Below are 20,892 nucleotides of genomic sequence, written 5' to 3'. Positions count from 1 at the left end.
TCTGGTTGAAGATCTGATCAAACGTCAAATATATTTAAATTTTGTAAGTATGAAGAATTGAATGAATTTAAACAAGTTTTTAGTTTAAAAAATACTGATTTATAAAAGAAGAAACGATTGTACTCTTTGAATTTATCTTTTTGTATGGATATAAACCAAGTATGTATGTAAAAATAGCGCGAGAATGTAAAAAAGAATTATGAATTATAGTTTCATGGAAATACACTTGCTCATATGGGTAATTGTGACAAGCATTTGTTTCGAGTTTAGGTATTCATAGTAAAATATACACATGGAGACATCTGTCTATTAAGTTGAGGGATTTCTACCCTTTTATACAACCCTACAAATGAGGTATGTATGCACCTCGCTGTGCAGAGTTGGGCAAAATGTAATCTAATTACAAAATTTAAATTACAATTACAATTAAAATTTATTAAAATTACAAAGTAATTGTAATTTAGATTTTGTAGTTGGATTACATTTTGCCCAACTCTGTCGCTGTGGTAAATGAGATAGCCAAAATCGCCAAAATGATTAATGGTGCCATCTATGGTAAAACGTCCAAGTCATTAGCTATTTAATACCGTAGATTACTATCAGATTGCGCCACTACGTCATTTGCATAATTTTATATACATATATATATATATAACTTCTGGAGTACAGGTTATGGATCGAATGGGTAGTTTATCGTAATTCGTACTACCGGTATCACTGTAATGGTATCGAGGAGAGTATGTTACTTATATACATCGAATGTTTCGTTTAGTTCGGTTCTACGATGTCGAAGAAGACAGTTCGTCCTAACTATAAATCGCTGATAAACAAACTATCGTATCGTGACTCGATTGTTAATGAACTTGAAGGAAATTTAATATGATCCATGTCAGATGCTGTGAGGGCCGAGTTCGATGTAAAAGATCAAACGTGTGCCAAACAAATTTTTCACTTCGCCGGGAAAGTGATGCGAAAAGTGTCTTACGGACGATGAACAGAAAGTGATATGTGGTGAAAATTCTCGACGCGTGCTTTCTTCCAAAGCTGTACATGTCAGCCGCCTAAATAAGTAAAAGTACGTATTAAATCGTTGTAATGCATTCAAATCATGTTGATTTGCAATCCATATATCATATACCCTGCAAGTTAATTAATTTCCAATCAGGTGTTTTGAGATAAATCGAAACGTGATGTAAGTAACAAGGCAGTACTGCATTGCGAAAAATGTATTCCTGCAGACGCAAACCGGTTGCAATCGTATAGTTTTAACAGAATTGAATAATTGATAATGGTGTGACAATATTATTTTATGTTACACATATAATCATACACGAAATTTAGCAATTATAATGTTCGTGCTGTATTAAAATACAAAGTTTCCCGAGAATATCCCTCTCTGTGGATACCCCTCGATTAAATTATTAATCGTTCTCTCTCGATCGATTAGTAATGATAATTTATTTCGATCTATACATAGATATATACATGTAAAATATTTTCGTCGATGCATGGACAGGTTTTGATCGAAATTTGTCAAACGAACTTTCGTACGATAACACAAAGTCTGTATACTTATTCCTGAAATGTGTACTACACGGTATGAACAGTTGACCTTGAACTGCATCACACATTTCCTTTATTGATCGTGTTTATGTGTAAAAAATGTAGATTGTACATAGAAAAGTAATAGAAAAATCTACGTGATGTATCAGTACTTCATGATTATCTGAGAAACTGTGCAACTATAATCCAGAAAATAAAGAAGTCGCGATTTTTGTGTTTAGGTGTTCGACAGCGTCCTGATAAACGGAACAAAATATGTGTGCTATCTTATATCGGTACGTCATATGTATTTTCATCTGCTATTTTACGTTTACGTGATAATAATGCACACGTGCGAACGTCATCGGTAGTTTTGCGTATAGTACAGTGATTTTGAAAATGAATACGTCTGTATTTACGTCTTTCTATGATTTAACTCTGAAATGCACTCATTACAGTACATGTCACAAGAGTCAAATTTTATATACGAATGATGCACATTGTGTCCAGGCCCGAGGATTAAGATTTTTTGTGGTCCAGGGCTATCAGATTTTCGGGGCCCCCTTGGTTGAAAGCGGGGGGGTGGGGTGGGGAGGGACGGGTGTTTGTAATACAACAGAACAGAATACATAAATCTTAAAAAGTTTTAATTTATTTTGAATGAAATTAAATAACATTTAATCATAACGAAATGGGAGGTTCAGAACGAGGCCCCCTTGGAACGTGGGGCCCGGGACTACAGCCCCCTGATTGTGTCTGACTATATGTATACTAATAGCATTACTATAACAATATTATCAAAAAGCTGAATAAAAATTTAGGAATATGTTCAATGCACAGGGTGATTTGCCAAACTTGCACTTCTTAAAGTTACTCGTAAATTAGTTGCTAAGTATACGAAAAGATCTGTAAAAAATTTAGAATTAGTAGAATCATATGATAGCTATGGTTACCCTATATTTTATTTACATTGTTAAATACACTGTAGGTATGCACACTACGTTTTGACGATCAGTTTTATAAATGACAAATATACGTTTCGTGTAGCGTACTTGGATGCTTGTAGACAAAAAAAATAGGGCGCTCGGTTAAAAAAACTTGAGGTGACCTACAAAGTTTGGAATGTAAACAGGATAGAGAAGAAAAAATCCCTTGCAGCACGTGTCTCTTTGAAATCGGGTAACCCTCGCGTTTCATACACTTCTCCCTGCAGCAAATAGTTTACGAGTAATTCGAAGTCAGTTCAGGTGAATAAACTTCAGTACACCAACGAATATGATTTTGCAGAAGTAAGAAATGTTCTAGCGGGTAATACGTCGTATTTAAAAATGATATTGTTTGTTAACGTTTATTGTTCTGGCTACTGAATGCTTAAATTTCTCCTCAACGAAAAGTCCCATTAAAAATTATTTATCCGATAGGAATTAAATTGTAAAGTGTTTCCGTAGTTTTAGGTTGATTTCCATTTACATAATTCTACAACCGAACTTTTTCATAAATACGGAACTGTCGATCGTCAAAGGGGGCGTATAGCGATCGCCGTAGATTACGACCTGCTGTATGTTACCGTACTTGTTCGTCCCGTTGCATGCGTTTACGACAGATGGTAATAAATATTTATCTGCTTTTTATATACTTGAGTCAACTTGTTTTTGCTTATCCGATGTACCGTGGGTACATCGAACGTATCGTCGTTGATTCGGACGATCCCAGAACGTTCGAAGAATCGTGAAATTGTGCAACAGCGACCGACCGATGTCGTCTGACGTCGCTGAGAATAGAAACGCAGGAAAAGAAAAAAATAAACAAAAGGAAAAATACTACGTATAAATTCCTCCGGTTATTAACAATCGGTCGTGTTGATGAAATTTCAATAACTTCAAAAATACGATCATGGGAAAAAAAGTGTCGAAATTACGTCAGATGTATAAATGCATCCGTGTCGTGTGACTATTCAAGAGACAGATAATTACATTTTTTCCCCCTATTTCACCAAGTATCGTTTCTCCGAGGGGCATTTGAATAATTTTTTCCGATGACTTCATCGATGGTTAATCTTATCGTTTTCATGTCCCGCTTCGTACGTCATTTTCGTAATAATTTTCAGCTTGGTGTGTATAGAAGAGTCGATAATTCGGTATCAATGTTACTCGGGATTATTATTAAGTATGCGTCTCTATCGTTTCGAAACATTAAAACGTATATAGAGGAATAGAATCTCCGGTTGGGACGCCCAAGTGTGGTCCAGTTGGTGAAGCACTCGTTCGGCAATCGCACGTGTTGTCTCATTAGAGTTCCCCGGTTCGACCATTGGTGGCAGTGTTGTCTAATTCACTGTTCGTTCGTTCATGAAAATCGCCAGAGAAATGACTACGCACGAGGGAAGTTCGGTGGCGTGCGAGGATGGCCCGGATGTCACCGACGACGAGAAAGTACCACCGAGACGGAGCAAGGATGATGATGGGGAACCGACGACAAGGTCGAAATGCAAGCTGGATGCTAGCGGCAGGCTGAACCTGAGGGATATTTTGGTGTCCTTCAACGGGCCGGTCAGCCAGGAACAGGCATGGGCTTTGTGTTACCAAACGGCCAAAAGTCTGTCGCGTATGCCGGGCAACAGTTTCTATGAAATCTCGGAGTTATCGCAGATCGTCCTTCACAAGGATGGAGACGTGTGGCTTGGCGATCTAATCGGTAAGATTACGTACATACGTATGTATATACTTCTATTTCTGTTATCTCCTTATCGTTGGTTGTTTTGTATTCAATGACAAAGACAAATGAAACAAAAAGTATTAAGCATACGTGGATTAGATTAAGGATATTAAAGCACTGTAGTTGAGATGGTACACTGTACCTTGTACCCTCGCGAGCAAACTCGGCTTCCGTTAGGGCCGATTTTCCGCTCGTCTAATGTTCACTCTTTCACTTGTTACAGAATCAAAGCAACCCCCTGTTTCCGAGCAAAAGGTAAGCAAACCGAAAACGAAAGTCCGTTTGTTGTTTATGTGAAAAATAATGTTCCCTTCTTATACACAGGCGATATTCTCATTAGGCATGATGATCTTTAAAGCGCTTGATTTCGGCCTAGACGAGCAAGAGGAAAGGCCTTTATCACCGGATCTAGAGGGACTTATAACGTTAATGACTGGTTCAAACGAGGGTAATATTTCCTGAAGAATAAGCATCGTTGGTACCATTACAGCAGGCTGAGATTAAGATTTTTTGCGGCCTAGGGCTATCAAATTTTCGGGGGCCCCCTTGTTTGAAAATTGGGGGGGGGGGGGGTTGTAACACAGCACAACAAAATGCATAAATATTAAAAAATTGAAATTTATTTTAAACAAAATTAAATAACATGGAATCATAACGAAATTGAGGGTTCAGACCGGGGCTGCCTAGATTCCCCCCCCCTTGATCCGGCGCTATACTACGGTATGACGAAAATTGTGTGAAAATAATTCTGTTATTTTTCCTGGTACGCAGAATGCTAAGAGCGTCCGCAGGAAACGGACGACGAAGGCATCGAGCGGGATTCCAGCGATGCCGATGTAGATGAATTTTTGTCGCAAAAAAGTAACGACACATACGAAGAAAGAAGGCTGTCTATGTATTCGTTGAGAAATGTAATGCAAGTAGGTATAACGTTTTAAAATTTTCTTGGTCGTAACAAGCCTCTCTGATATTTTTTACTGTATTGATTCGTGTATTAATTTATAGTTATGTACCAGGCACATGCAGGCCAGCATTGAGTCTGCCGAGGCTCATTACAAAGCTGTAATACGGGCATTTGTAGCGGAAGCGTTGGAACTGTCGCAATTTTTGGACAGAGTGGCGGCTGAGAAGCTGCAGGCGAGTCAGAGGGAAGCCGCCAGCAACGACGGAAATAATAAAATAAACTCGATGTCTGTCCAGAATCTTGATACATTGGATTTCATTGATTGGGTAAGACTTTCGACTGTTCTCGCGACGCGAGAACCATTTATTTACAACATGATTCATGCTATGGGCTCATGCGAAGGCAGCGTTTTCCTGCTACAAGACGTTTCGTTGAAGTCTCGTAAAATTATAGATACAAACTTAGCTGGTTAGTAGAATTCTAAAAAAGAAAGAATAATGGAAAAATGTTCGATAAATTTATTTATTCTATCAACCGGTGAACTTGGTGCCTGTAATTTTAATGAAACACGCGATGGCGATGTAATACCATACACGGTTTAAAGTTGAATTCATTTCACTCTTGAGAACGCTCTAAATTCGAAAACACGACACGCGATTTAATTAGTGCGTTCATGTATGAATTACTGTGAAACACGTACCAGTACGTTTAATAAGTGGTGTGTAAATGAAGCAACTAACATTATTCTGTCCCATAAAGTCATTTGTCATTTTGCAGAGATAAGATATTTGAGATTTATTGACATGACTCTCTACCGTTATAGACTGACATTAGGATTTGGAGGGCTATACAAGTACGTCATCATTGATATAATTGTTTGCGCATGTGAATAGGAAGTGTTAGTGCTTAGAGTGTGCGAACACGAAGCATGCTTAGACATAATTATTTCTGCACAGTTTTCAGACGTTCAGAGCCTTTGGTATCGTGAAATTTCAGCATATTCACTCCCCTATAAATGCATGTATCCACTTTCCATCCATTTCACGTACAGTGTATAAAATAATGCAAAAAGTTATATTTGTAAACTACATTTTAAATATACAGACTCCCCTCGATTATTGTCTTGCTTGTTCTACACGATTATTGTCCAGGCGTTATCCCCACCATTGGAGAAGAAGGACGTGGAATCTGTCAAGCGCATATTTTGTTGTCCCTCCGCTTTTATTGCCAAGGCTTGGGCTTCGCGCAAAAAACGAAATTACGAGGGTCTGAAGCATTTCACCCTGTACAATTATTGTCCCGGCGCGGACCCGAGTTCGGGACAATAATCGCGAGGAGTCTGTACTACTATATGTATACTGTCATCTACGCGAACACTGACCAACTTACAATTGCAGCAGTTATTGGGATCTATACTTTCTATAAAGATAAGAAGATGCACTAGATAAAGAAATGTATAGTGACTGACACGTTTGTTCACGGAAGGCTGTCATTTTTGTATGATCATATTCCGTACAAAAATGCGAATTTTATTTCAAAATTAGGAAAAATTTACCACAAAAGTACCATAAATGTCTAGATAATTGCAATAAATGAGACTAATCACAAATAAGAATCTATCATAATATTGGTACAATAAAGTTAAGAATACCGTGATATTTCACAAATTTACTTTTATCCAGTTGGAAAATATATAAATATCTGCGGTCTAGTTATAATCTGTGATATAAAAAAAAAAAGAATCTAAAAGTAGCCATGTGAAATCTACAAAAAGCCATTCGTTTAATCTATGCTACGAATTTTATACACTTTAAACTGTGAAGCACAACTTAATCCGGCAATCTGAAAAAAAAAAAACGTATTTTAATAGGCACGATTTTGGGTACAAGTTATTCAAGAATTGAGGAAAGGCGTGAAATTGAAAAAGGTGGAAGCGAACCTCGGCTCAAAGAGTACAACGCGTGGACACGGTAAAGGGGCGGAGTTTGAGTTAACGCCGTATGAGATCTTGATGAATGATATTCGAGAAAGGAGGTACCGACTGCGGAAAACGCCATCACCGTCGCCGCATTTGCGAAAAGATGCCCACGCCATTATTCTCGAGTTTATACGGAGCAGACCACCTTTAAAAAAGGTAACTTTTTCCCTCCACAATGCTTGTATTACAATCTTATCACCCTTAGACTTATCCCCAGTAATTAACCCACGGTTCAATAATGCGATTAATTTGACATCCATATTACGATGTATACAATTCAATATATATATTCCTTTAAAAAAAAAAAACAGAATTCACTCGAACGTATAACAATCGTCGGTTCAACGCATAACGTTCACGAGGACATTTTCGGCAGTGTATTTATTGGAATTTTCTTCAGGCCTCGGAGAGACAACTGCCGCCGTTGCAGAAGGAATGGACTCTACGTGAGTTACTCATGGAGAGCATAAAAAAACCACCGAATCTGAGACCATCGCGCAACCGATACGTTCCTAAGAACGAGCGAGCATCCACAAAGAATGGTGAGTTACGTTCTCTGTTTACACGCACAACAATAATTTTTGCATGTTACGCGTCATGCTGCTTTATAAAATACATCTTCATTCGTGTATGACGTTCAATAAATCAATAAAGGAGACATACGCAGCGAGTTTATATTTGTGCACTGGTGATTACACGTTTAATGTATGGCAAACGCTTCGCGACATTCGAATTCTACTAAATGTATCTACAACACCACTTTACATTTAATTCTATTTTCATGAAACTTACCGATCTGTGGTGACAGTGGTTAAACAGAATACAATGAAAAAATCAAGAAACTTCTGAAATTTTTCAAATCTTGCGAAGCGTTACTCTACATTGATAAAATCATTTGCAAACTCTGATTGCTGGTCTTATATGGTACCTCAATAAATCTTCCTGAGTTAGTTAACTACCAATAATACGATTCGAGTTAGAGAATTAATTTTTTTTGTATGAAAAGTGTCACCCTTTCGAGGATTAGTCACGGAATTCCGATTCAACTTGCATTATATTTCAAACAGGAAAAAAGGAAAATTAAATAACGTATATATGGCGTTTAAAATTCTATAAAAATTAATTATAAATACTAAAAAATTTCTCCAACAACGAAATTCCATTTTCGTTAAACAGAAACTGTGCGAAAAAGGTTCACCTGCATTGGACAGGAACTTCTATCGAAACGTAAAATACCGGTATTATATCGGTATTTTCGGTTGTACTTTCGCTCTATATAAGTCCTACCCGTATAGAATCTGAAAAAATACCGGTATTTATTTCGGTTTCGGTATAGTTTTGATGGCATAATACTGATATCAAAATCATACCGGTTTAAGTCCCTGGCATTGGACAGGATAAGAAATATCTAAATGGAGTCGAGTCTACGTCAGCTAACGTATCCATTAGAAACCTTTACGGACCGACCGTACACACAACCCACGCGTCGTGCACGTGTGACTGTATTTTCCACGAAAATATATTTACCCAATAAGTATCCATGCGCAAGGATGCAAGGCCGCGACGCGCGCGGGCGCACAGAGCCTACACGGCTCTGCGCCGTATCTCTTCGCCCCTGATCTCGAGAGTACACCCTGGCAATTCCTCGCGGCTCGACCAAAACAGTGTGGTATCCGTGTCATTCGTATTATTCTAATAATAATTTCCCTCCATAATGCTTGTATTCCACTCTTCTTACCCTTAGAATTCTTCCCACTAATTAACCCACGTTTCCATAATGCGATTAATTTGACATCCATATTACGGTGTATACAATTCGATATACAGTAATGTCTCGATGAGTGCGACGTATTTGCTCGGGTCCACTTCGGAGAATTTGTGGCAAGGCGAAAAGATTTTCAGCCCTTCATAAATTTGTTTTTTGTTCGAAGATGAGCCTCTGCCTAGGTTCTGTTTAGCTCTGTTTTGATTGGTTCCACATGGGGACTGCCCCAGTGGTGGGAATAACGCCGTTGCTCGTGTCGCACTCATCGAGGAATCACTATATATTCCCTTTAAAAAAAACCAGAATTATTCTACAATACTTGATTGGGCGAAAGAAAAAGAAATAAATTCTATGTTTCGGCGGTCCATTTCTCTCGTCGCGACCAATCCGTATCCTCGATCTCGTTCGCGTCCAGAGAGGGTTGGTCTGAATGAATCATGATTCGCGGAGGGTAGGCCGCCGGCTTAGACATCGGCGAACCCCAGACGTAGCGCGATCAATAACCGAAAGCGCGGAAAGGGCGAGAGAGAGAGAGCTGACGTCGTCCGAGAACGTCATATCGTGCCGGAGAGAACCACATCGAATCGTTGGGTTCTCTGGTGTCACGTCGCTGTGGCTATCCTACCTTTCGTTTCGCGTTGTTCCTTCTCGTTATTCTTGCGAAAAGAGAGGGACGCTTTAAATCGACCGTGAGATATCCTTCATCGGACGTTTAAACGTGTGTGTCAGTGAGTCAAGTGCAGTGGGAGAAAGGGACAGGACACACTAACGAGCACGTGTACTTCAACGGTCTGGACCAGAGTGACTCGCGACGATGGAAAAGATGAACAGATGAACAGAGGACAGAGCCTGGACGCCGGTAATCCATTCCACATCTGTATTTAATATTTTCCAACGGAGACGAAATCGTCGATCAGATCTCCACTGTCTAGAATCCTCGACGGAGAATAGTTTTTCCGATTGATCCGCACGATTTATAAAAAGAAATACCGTGTTCGTTCGCAGGCCACGAGATTCTACGATCGAGCCAAGGAGAGAGATTCGTAGAGGAATCGGCGGTTAGAGCGACACCCAGTCGGACACCTCGTCGTCGTTATCCCAAGTAAAAAAACCATTGTACAGAAAAACCGTTGCGCAAATATGTTAGGACCCGGGGATGGAGAGGAAATTTAAACGATGAGACGAATGATCGTAGGCGGTGAGTCCCGCATGATAGTCCTGGGCGAAGTTCCACCGTCGCAGCCGGAGCAGGAACAGGAACCCGCGCAGGATGTGGCGGCTCAGTGGTTGCAGACAGAGGGCGCTGCGGCCAATACAGCGTCAACAACCACGGGGGGGAACAACGCAACCGCGGTTACTGTACCAGCCCCCGCGAGCCGAAGTCGAACGAATGTACCACCGGTGCCGCAACCGAGACAGAGAATCGGCAAGCCTGAGATCAGGGTACCGGGAATCAGGAATCGTAAGTCGCGTAGAAGGCGCATTACGGTCGCAGGTAATCATACACCCATTCACTTTCTCTTCGCCCCCGATGTGACTGGTAATAATATATGTATGAAGAAGAATGGCTCTGCGATGAATATATACTTTGTCACGGTACTCTGTTCAATGATCGTTTCAAGTTACAAGTGAAACAAAGTTGTTGATGGATGTTGGTTTACTTCTGTATATGTACATTGACGAGCAAAGTCGGCTTCCGGTAGGGGGAAAAGGTGAAGTTGGCTAAGGGCCTCCTACCACTTGGTAAATTTATTTAAGGTACTGAAATAAATGTTAAAAGGAATGTTAATTTTATATAAATTTCAGTAATTCTCGATACCAAGTGGTAAGAGGTCCTTCGCCTACTTCACTTGTTCCCCCGGCGGAAGTCGACTTTGCACGTTAGTGTACCACCTGTCTTGACGCACACTGAATATACGTATTAGTGTTAGTTCTGTGCATTAATTTTTGTATTATTTTCTTTTTATTATTATAATATGCTGTAATAGGTATTGAATCTTTTTTCTAAGCAATTACTAGTTAATACAAGTTTTTACACTGAGGAGCAAACTTGGCTTCCTCTTGAGCTACGGGAAAAAGCAATGTAGGGATAAAGTCCTCCTATTACTTGATAAATTTATTTCAAATTTTGAAATAAATGTTAAATCGAACGTTAATTTAGCATAAATTTCAGTAACTCCGCGACCAAATGGTAGAAGGACTTTCCCTTACGTCACTTTTTCCCCTAGCGGAAGCCGAGTTTTACTCGCGAGGGTCTGTTGCAAGCGGTAGAGCGCGGAAGTGACCTTTGTTTATGTTTGGGTTATGGTTATATGAATTAGGAGAAGCATCTTTTATATGTAAAGCTTGCAATCAAGAAAAGTTCAGAGTTCACAATTAAAGTGCAAGTTTATAAGGAATTATTTCAATGTAAAAATATTACTCTATAAATCGTATAAATTTAATGCTTGTATTTAGTTCAACGCATGCTCAGGAAACAGTAATGTATGTATCCGAGATTTTCTGAGGTACCATTGTATTATTTATGTTTTCTTTTTCCATTGAAAAACAGATCATATGTCATGTTCATTGATCATTGGCATACATACTCCCATGCTTTTTGTGACAGTAATTGACATAGTTGAAATCCGTGTGTACGAATGAAATTTATAGATCAAACCCAAAGTAGTGCCGACAACAAAGGCAATGTGTCAACTGCAATACCAAAACCTGCTCGGAGGGATCTGGATGGTTCAAGTTCTACAACCAGCAGGCGAAAAGTAATACCCGTGGATTTTGATTTGAAGGTAGACATTAATTTTATACGAACTAAAAAGGGACTAAAAGGCACAATGATTGTGTGATTATTGCATTTAATCTAAAAATTTAATAATCAACCGATTTTGAGTAGAAAAAAACTACCCCTACGAAAGGCCTGCGTCGCTCAAGAATAATTTCTGAATCCAAATTTCTTTTTAATGAACAGCTTGACGCAGAGGATGATGATGATGATGAAGACTACAATGAAGAATTTGCAGTTACGAGATTTGAGGAAGAAGATGAAGCACCGAATTACTGGCACCTTAAAGAGATGTTTGTGGAGAGAGGCAGTACTCATAGCAGACATAAAGATAACAGAGACGACGACGAGGCAGGCTCTGCAAATCCTTGGCGAAAAACGGGCGGACTCCGGTTGACAAGAAACGAGTATCACCGATTTTGTGATACCCAATTGGAATGTGATTATCCCTTGGAAATTGAAACACTTTTATTTCGTGTCAGATACGATTTCCAATTAATATTCAACTAATTGTATTTTGCAGCCTATGATCTTGCGACTCAGTGTCCATCTAGAAGAGCATCAGCTCGAAAACATGCCGCCAGACGCAGTATAGCCATCACAGCATTAACCGGCACAGCATCTCTTCCTCATTCAAGACCACAGAGTCGTCAGCACGTAGGCGTGACGGAGTCGACGTTAAGTCAAGGTCCCAGTCCTAATATCAGTCTGAACCCTAGTCCAAGTTTGAGTCCTCAGCCAAGAGCAAGACAACCACGTCGTTCTCAAACAATCGCCGAAGGTACAAAAGACACACCGGATCAAAACGAGGAGTGGCAAGAAGATAAAGGACAGGTAGGAGACCGTTGAAAAATTGCCAGTAGCAATGAACCTTGACAGATACGAATCATCATTCAAAAACAAAAAAGTTATTGTTGATATACGTGTTCCTTAAAACGTGTTACGTATTAATAATAGATAGGACGTTTTACGAGAAATGTTTTGTCGATATTAGGTAAATTATCTTCTCTTCTCGTTCTAGAAACCAACGTTAGGCGACATGTTCCTGGACGAAAGGCTTTCGTTAACTCTCGAGGAAATTGTGCACATTCGCAGCGTACTTACCAAAGCTGAATTGGAATCTCTGCCTGTAGAAGGACGCGTAAAAGAGGACGTGGAAAAACGGCGGGTCTGTTTCCTTTGCCTGAAGACTAGATTCGGACTGTTGGGCCCTTGGGGACAACGCTGTCGTTTGTGCGAGAGAACGGTGTGCGTGAAGTGTCACTCGAAAGTGAGTTCTGGACCTGTTCAATAAGAATCCAAATTTTAGTCAATCCTTACTACTCAAGTATCTTTACTAATATCACGTTCGATGTCGTAGATGCGTATCCCAACGGAACATTTTGCACATGTGCCGGTGGTTTTATTGTCACCTGGACTTCTTCTTTCTCCGTCGTCCTCCGAACCGGATACCAGCAAGAGTTCTTGGTTAAGGGGTAACGGCGCAGCTGGCTCTGCGCCGGCATCGCCAGCCTCGAGGCGTAAAGATTCATCCCTGAAAAGCGTGACACCTTCATCCACGCCGAATACGACGCCAGTTTTGATACTCACACCGACCTCAACACCGCCGTCTCACGCTCGTAAGGAGCCGGAACATCTGGAGAAAAGGTGATTCTAGTTGAATTGAAATTCGCCGGCTTGTGAACTTACAATTTGTACAAATAATTTGTCAGTCTTAATATATACTCTATAGAACATAGTTCCCCAACCTTTTATGGGTCACCGCCCCCTTTTCAAAATTTTTTTTTGTTCAACGCCCCCTTCGGTTAAACTATCTCTATTATCAAAATTTCCAAGTGTAGTTGTGCTTAATCTTTGAATCTCAAAATGTTAAATTGAAAATAAAATAACTGGAACGCCCCCTCGGATCTCCTCAGCGCCGACTTTGGGAACCTATGCTATAGAATATGGTCTCGGTACTAATTTCCAAATTTTTTTACGCAGGAATTACAGAGGCAGTGGCAGTCCAGCAAACGTGCCATCGCCGAAGGCGTTCGCCGGTTTCGGCAGTCACGGTTCGGAGCAACGATTGGTCGCGGAACGGTTGCGCGGAGTCTCCATGGTCGTTTGTCATGACTGTCGCATAATGGTGATACAGATAATCAAGAGTTCAAGAACGACACGGGCTACATTACGCAACAACGTCATTTCGCGACTTACATTGAACCTCTCGCCGGCGTACGTATGAGAATCCGCCCCTCGGAACCGGATGTCCAATGCACCAGGTTTCGATTGGAAAACAGGGGCGTCTTCGTCGCGATTCCGATAAGTGGATGAAACGCCTACGGGTGCCAGTAACGGTGGCACCGTAGATTAGATTCCCTTCTACTTGTACCCCGATGTCTTCTTGTTCTCATTGAAAGGCTAATCGTCTGCGAATGGTTGCCCGTCTCTCTTCAAAACAACGAGTGCATAAGTTACTACGAAACGGTTTAAATACTACGATTGGTTCTAAACTTCGACACACAACGCTATAGCGAAGGATTACGTGTAATCATTTACTAAGATTACTGTGTACCTTCTGTACAGTTACAAAAATCTTCAAGCAATCTTTTTCTCATCGAAGGAATAAAATCTGTTGTTTAAATGGAAAGAAAATACTCGTTTAAATATGATAGGAGTACAAGTGTGCAGATCAGGATAGATCTAAAGGTACTTCAGTTAAATATGGCGGCGTTTAAGAGGAGAAATCTAGTACGAGAAACCGGCATACAGTGGCATCTAATATAGTCTACGTACCTACATTCAGGCTTATATCTAAGTAGTATCGTTAATGCATGCAAATTCGAGAATGAAAAATGATATAATTATATAGTTGAATATTTCATTACGGTGGCTAAGCCTCCATATTTTGGTTCGCAACGGTGGTGAACTATTTTTGCTTCCCAATTCAATGATAATTACTATACTATTTAATCTTAATGGTAAAGAAAGATGGACACGCCATGTGTGCATTCTCTCAGCTCATAAAAACTGGGAATCCGTTTAACTCGAATAATTGTTCCCGGTTACGAATATTATGCGCATTTGCCCCCCTCCTACGTCGTTGTAAACACTAAGTCTATGTAATGTGACGTTTAAAGTGGAAATTAGTCGAGGAATATTGATCGTAAAAGGATCAGCGACAGAGCAGAATATGTCGAGACACTAAATGTAATCTATGCGTATCTGTGCCAGAGTATCTCGTTTCACGCGACCGCAAATTTGAGTCAGTAAATCATAATTTGCTCGATTTCGATTCGCTATATATATATATATATATATTTCTAACATGTTTCTATTGCGTCCGTATCGTTTCATTTTCATTTGTAATCTTCGCGTCGATATGATACTGATTCCGTTTGAAATCTTAACGTCTTTACGTTTCTCATTAATCAAATTTCCGGTGAGAGGTACGCGTACGTAAGCACACATATATTTAACTAACTAGTAAGAAAATCAACCGAAAACACTTGGAAGAACCCCAAAATGAAATGAACGTTGCATACATGTTCGCGTCCGCGTGACACTAGCTGAATATATCCTAAGAGATAACCATTAATTTATATAGAGTCAGTGTCGGATGCACAATTGTACAATAAGTCAGTTGTGATTGAATTTGTTGATTGAAACGTTCGTATGATGTTATTGTGATATTATTTATTATTTTGTATGTTCGTATATTTATTGAAATTATTTATTTAACTCTGCGAGAAAATCAGCAGAGGTATTTCCTTTGTATTGTAAATATAATTATTATAATGTGTATTTTGTGCGATTTGTACGAACGTGTAGTGCAGTCGTTTTACTTTGTTACTCGTTACTATTATTATTATTATTATTATAAATAGTTATTATTTGTCAACGTTAAGCGCGGAAAAGATTGTTCGTCTTCTTCCTTTTTTTGTTGTATTATGGTAAATGCAAATGAATTAAATTGTACACTGAAGCAAATCGAAAAGTCGAGCGGGGAAAGAATTAAGAGGTGGCTCTTGTTGCGGTCACATTTCTAGGAGTTTAGTACAATGAAGTGGCTGTTCACCTGTACAGATTTAGTGCTGTTAAAGAGGATATGTACAAACGTATAAACTGATAGTGGTTCAGAGTACAAAAGAAGAGGGGAAACAAAAAATGATGAAGATGTGAATTGCACTACGATTATTGCTGGTACGGTCTAGCACTGAATTGTATACGTAACAGTGAAACTATAAATTTGTTAATATGTAATGTAAATCGGTGAACACTACGAATGGACAGATTGTTTCAGTTGTGAAAAACGGAGTTTATTTATTTTTTTAGTCACAGCTAGATTCCCAAATGGTTTCCAGCAAAAATCAAAATGATATATACTCCTGTAGTACCTCATGACGATGTACAATAATAGATCACCGATTACATGAGAAAAGCACATCCCCCCAAACATATATATTGTGCGAATTACACGAACAAAAAGTATTCCACGTTTGTAGAATGTAATTACAGATAAGCGAAACTAGAACATACAACAGAGTCACAACGGTATGATATTACAACAAGACGCAAGAGGATTTACACGGTGGCTGATACGAAAATCATCGATTATATTAATTTATCGTTTTTTATGTGCAATGTAATATGTATACCAATGAATGATTATTAGAAATCTTGTTTTTATGATGAAAATGACCAAAATATATTCTACTCCAATGCATTACACTGAACGTTCTCTCTGATTAAAAAAATGTCTATCTCCTTTTCTACACATACTTTATTGAAAATATTAAAATTTTTATATTTGTAAAAGTTACGACCTATTCACGTTTTTTTTTCATTAATGTTGATATTTTAAATTTAGAGAAATACATTCCTTTGTGTTATTTTGAAGATAGTGTGAAGTAATATCAATGATTTTAAGATCAGTATTATGTTTTTAATGTAAAAAAATGTATACGCGACCTTAATATGTGTTTAGCATTTTTAGTTAACGGATACTTGATGCTTAACGTTTACTTTCATATCATAGTAATTATTTTTAAATACATATTTTCAATACGTCCTTAAACTTTAAACATAATCACATCATTCATTTTATAGAAATCACCATATAATTTCATTGTTATTATTCAAATCGTAGTATTGGGATACTACTATTAAATTACAATACAGTCGAAAAAAGTAATGTAGATTACAATTATTATTATCGAAAGCGAAATGTGATTTCGTAAACCTGTAAGATAAGTAGATTTATATTTTTTTTTATTGTTATTATTAATAGTTTAATGTTAATTGTTAAAACGATCCACACTTCGGAATAAATAAGTACACTTGAAATTAAACGCCCTAAACTACTAAATTAAGTAATTATTGTTAATAAAAATCGGATTTTGAAAATTATATAATATCAATCATTTTTCTAAAATGGACGTTTTCCGTGTGCGATTATTGAATTATGGTAAACCGCGAAACTCATTTTTGTGAATGTTCCATGTATGTAACTTACATGTATAATTAAGGCAACAGTTTCCCGATATTTAGTTATTAATCGGTGGATTATTATACCTCGAAGACGAAATTGAATTAACTGTCAAACTGCAAAGCTTGCTCCTCTATATCAGCTAATACAATACACACTAAACCTAGCATATATAATGTAATATTTACATGTAATACTGACAAATCACAAAATTTCCAATAGATTTATTGAAAGAATGAAACTCACGTTGGGAAAACAAGTACAATATTGCGTAGCAAAAATTCCAGTGAGAAACATTATCACAGCCGTACATTCTATTAGATGCATGTAAAGGAGAATATAATGGTCACAGTAATGAAAAATATCAGAAGTTTCAATAATAATATAAAAAAAAAAGGAGAGTACAAGAGAGAAGTAACATTAAATACAATCATTGTTCGAAAAGAAGATCATATGAACATATGCACAAAATATTCTATATATATACGAGGATATATCAAAATAAAAAAGTAAACACAATTTAATGCATGTAAATATTTATACATTATATAGTGGATCACAGAATTATTAAACGCTTGCAATCGAGACTTTCCAACTGAACTTACAAAATTTAAGCAAAATTTAACTGTATACAAAATACTATATACATATATATATGTGTTACTTATACATATATATGTATAAGTAACAGTTTCAGATAAAAGTTGTGTTGGTGCTTCTATGGTAGCTTCTCAAAGTTTATCAATATTTGATTTAGGTTCTAAAACTGAATACGACTTAGATACCCTTGTTATTATAGCGACTACAAGGTTCAAATACCGTTGTGTGATCCACTGTACGAAAAATGGATGTTACCGGTGTTACCTTCATGATCAATCAACTCCATTGCGAAGTAAAGGTCGTAACAACTCTCTTAACTTACCACGCTATATCACTTATGAGTAGACGCGGATATGTTTACCGTAAATAGTACATGTAAATATACAGAACACACAATACAGTAAACACTCAGACGTTTTTATTTTGTTCGTAATTTAATAAGAATCATTCATAGAAAAATTAACCTGAATAATTACCCTACGACAAATTATATATTTAGTACCGTAAGGATACGCATCAAGTGGATACGCACCTCAAGACATTCATCGATAATTTACAGTATAAATATAGAAAAAGAAGTTTACACGACATCCGCAGTCTACTTATGAGTTACGGTGGTAAATAAAGTTTCAGAAGGCAGTTAAAAGAAACTCGGTTCTGGCACGAAATGAATACTCATGTCTCTGACTTAATAATTACTTTTTAATTTCAGCAGCTTTTAAATATAGATATATCTTTGTACATACACGTGTGAGTGCGGCTATTGCTGTTTCCGACAGGTAATGTGTTTATCGTCTGTGTAAAGTACGAATTCAGCGTACGTCAACGTTGCATCACGTCGAGGTAATCAGCAGATAAGAGCTTCGTGGTCGACACGCACGAACTGCGCCAGGAAACCTAATGTTTCGTTAGTCCTCGTCGAACTGCCTTAGGGCGCCAATATTTTTCTCTGCGCTTTAGTCGTCACGTACACTGCGCATATTAAACGAATTTACACATTAAACGAATATGATTTTATTTACATTTGAGCGACAAATACACAGTGGATCCCTGTTGTTTCGTCTATCGAATCGCAATAATACTACTTATCAGTATCGATGATTTCAATGAAACGTATCAATATGAAAATCCCATTGATACACGGTGAAACGGAACTCGGAGACGCGTTTTCGATCGAATAAAACGACAACGACGTACGTGTAGTTCTCTCTAATAAGAAACAATGAATTATGTTACAATAGTCTCTCGTTTAGGTGTACTTCGGTTACTCGTTCCACTTGTCCCGAAGGTTAAGTGGTGCTATAACCCTTATCCTATTGATATACAAAAATTCAAATTTGTATCGTTTCCTTTCAACGATCTTAACGGAGAATGTTAGTGAACTGGTCAGTTCGTAAACTAATAAAATTGTACAATAATCAAGCGAGCTTGAAGCTGTCAAACGATAACAATATACGGTGGAGCAGACAGCATGCATTTTAAAAATATAAACATTAAGTTCAGAATATTTCTTTTTAACAACGGTAAATTTTCTTATTATTTCATGTTACAAATTTTCACATCTTTCACGTGAAAATAACCCGAGTAGTTGAATATACAGTATACAAGGTGTAACAAAAATATTGCAGGTCCTTGAAAAGGGTCACTCGTGAGGTGATTTGAAACAAGTTTTTCCTTAGCAAAAATGTGATATGAAGCTGTGTTAACGAGATATTAATGAAAAACTCCGACCAATGAGAGCGCAAGTCTGCCGAATGAACTCGCGCTCTGATTCGCCGGGGTTTTTCGTTAATATCTCGTTAACAAAGCCTCGGATAACATTTTTGTTGAAGAAAAACTTGCTTCAAATCACCTCACGAGTGACCTCTTTCAAGGACCTGCAACATTTTTGTTACACCCTGTATAATAGGACTCCGTGTGTCTGATGTATACGAGAGACTGCAGTAAATTTGAATATGGCCAGACGATAATGATCGTGATCTAGTATTCGGAGTACGGTCGCATAAAAGAAAACAATAATACAATGAATTTCGTGTTCTGCGTGAGGTCTATTCGCGAAGCCAAGAGTCGTAAAATTCGCGACGATCTTGAGAGCATGCTTGTGAAATAAAACCTTTGAAATGCGAATTATTATATACAATTGTGACTGATTTATATTTTCGTTAGATGTTTCATGTCTCACTCGTGGCTTTGAACGCTAATGCGAGGCAAGTAACGTATTCGGTACTATCCTAGAGAACAGTCGAAAACGAAGTGAGAGGTAAAGCTAAAAGTACGTAAACGCCTACGGTTTAGTATCTAGTCAAATTTTGTCATTGTTGGCAACAGATTAATAATCGTAATGATAATAATAATAATGATAATGACGATGATGGATATTCATCGTAAACAACATTCCTGTACAGGATGCTCTATAGTAACTAGTTCGCGACGAACGGGAAAACCTGCTGTCACGCTTAGAAGGCTACATCGAGGAGAAAAAACATGTACGAGAGAGAGAGAGAGCATGTAAGAATAGTCCTTTCGATTTCATTTAATTAGTCTGAGATCAGCGTGCACAGGAATATTCTTCTACGTAATAAAGATATAAACTTAACTTCGGTTAATAAATAAATATTAAAGACGCATTATAAAGAATGTGATGCTTACTGGAAGACGGTATTAGAATCTGACTGTAAGTGATTTACTTCTATTTCATTAAAAGAGAGGGTATATGAGGATACAGTTGTAAAATTTCCAATAATCATGATTATCCAAAGATATATAGCTACCTTATGTTCCCCACAAAACAACCGTTAAGTAAAAAAATCACGTTTACAAATCATTCCATTAAAATCATCTAAAAGTTATACCTTAAAACAAACAAGCCAGAGAAAAAAGATACACAGAGACATGAAAACGTTCTCGCGTTTAGAGACAAAAGAAAAGAAAGAAAGAAAAAACACATGATTAATACTGAGATATACAAATCACAGAATAATAAATGATTCAAAAAATGTCTTCTAATCCATTTCAACTGTATCCATTGACTCTCTCCGCTACGCAAACCACCGTTCCCGCAGAAGTGCTGGGCAACAAGACTCGATTGGGAGCATGAAAAACTCATGCAATTTGTCTCCCTTCCATCAATTTTCCTCCG

At 37.9% G+C, this 20,892-nt stretch overlaps 1 protein-coding gene across 1 annotated transcript; it reads left to right on the top strand.

Annotated features, from left to right (window-relative positions):
• The first annotated feature begins 713 nt into the window (after positions 1-713).
• LOC107188902 (protein spire) lies at positions 714-13,940 on the top strand. The gene is made up of 17 exons (XM_015577296.1): positions 714-1,075; positions 3,905-4,236; positions 4,481-4,512; positions 4,582-4,705; positions 5,038-5,177; positions 5,263-5,487; positions 5,985-6,014; positions 7,032-7,295; positions 7,540-7,681; positions 8,087-8,089; positions 10,100-10,399; positions 11,557-11,690; positions 11,870-12,122; positions 12,207-12,517; positions 12,705-12,953; positions 13,044-13,330; positions 13,667-13,940. The coding sequence occupies exons 2-17, from the start codon at positions 3,909-3,911 to the stop codon at positions 13,908-13,910; spliced, it is 3,066 nt and encodes a 1,021-aa protein (XP_015432782.1). The 5' UTR covers positions 714-1,075; positions 3,905-3,908; the 3' UTR covers positions 13,911-13,940.
• The last annotated feature ends 6,952 nt before the right edge of the window (positions 13,941-20,892 follow it).

This window comes from Dufourea novaeangliae, unplaced genomic scaffold, assembly GCF_001272555.1.
Source record: "Dufourea novaeangliae isolate 0120121106 unplaced genomic scaffold, ASM127255v1 scaffold141, whole genome shotgun sequence".
Lineage (NCBI taxonomy): Eukaryota > Metazoa > Arthropoda > Insecta > Hymenoptera > Halictidae > Dufourea > Dufourea novaeangliae.
The sequence above is the reverse complement of the archived record's forward strand: the minus strand, read 5'-3'. Positions and strand labels throughout refer to the sequence as shown.

What these genes read in the sequence shown, in the direction of transcription:
- LOC107188902 (XM_015577296.1), top strand. Translation starts at nt 3,909, where the DNA reads ATGACTACGCACGAGGGAAGTTCGGTGGCGTGCGAGGATGGCCCGGAT. An exon ending in CCCCTGTTTCCGAGCAAAAG is followed by an intron (nt 4,513 to 4,581) that starts GTAAGCAAACCG and finishes TCTTATACACAG; the next exon opens with GCGATATTCTCATTAGGCAT. An exon ending in AAGGCGCATTACGGTCGCAG is followed by an intron (nt 10,400 to 11,556) that starts GTAATCATACAC and finishes TGAAATTTATAG; the next exon opens with ATCAAACCCAAAGTAGTGCC.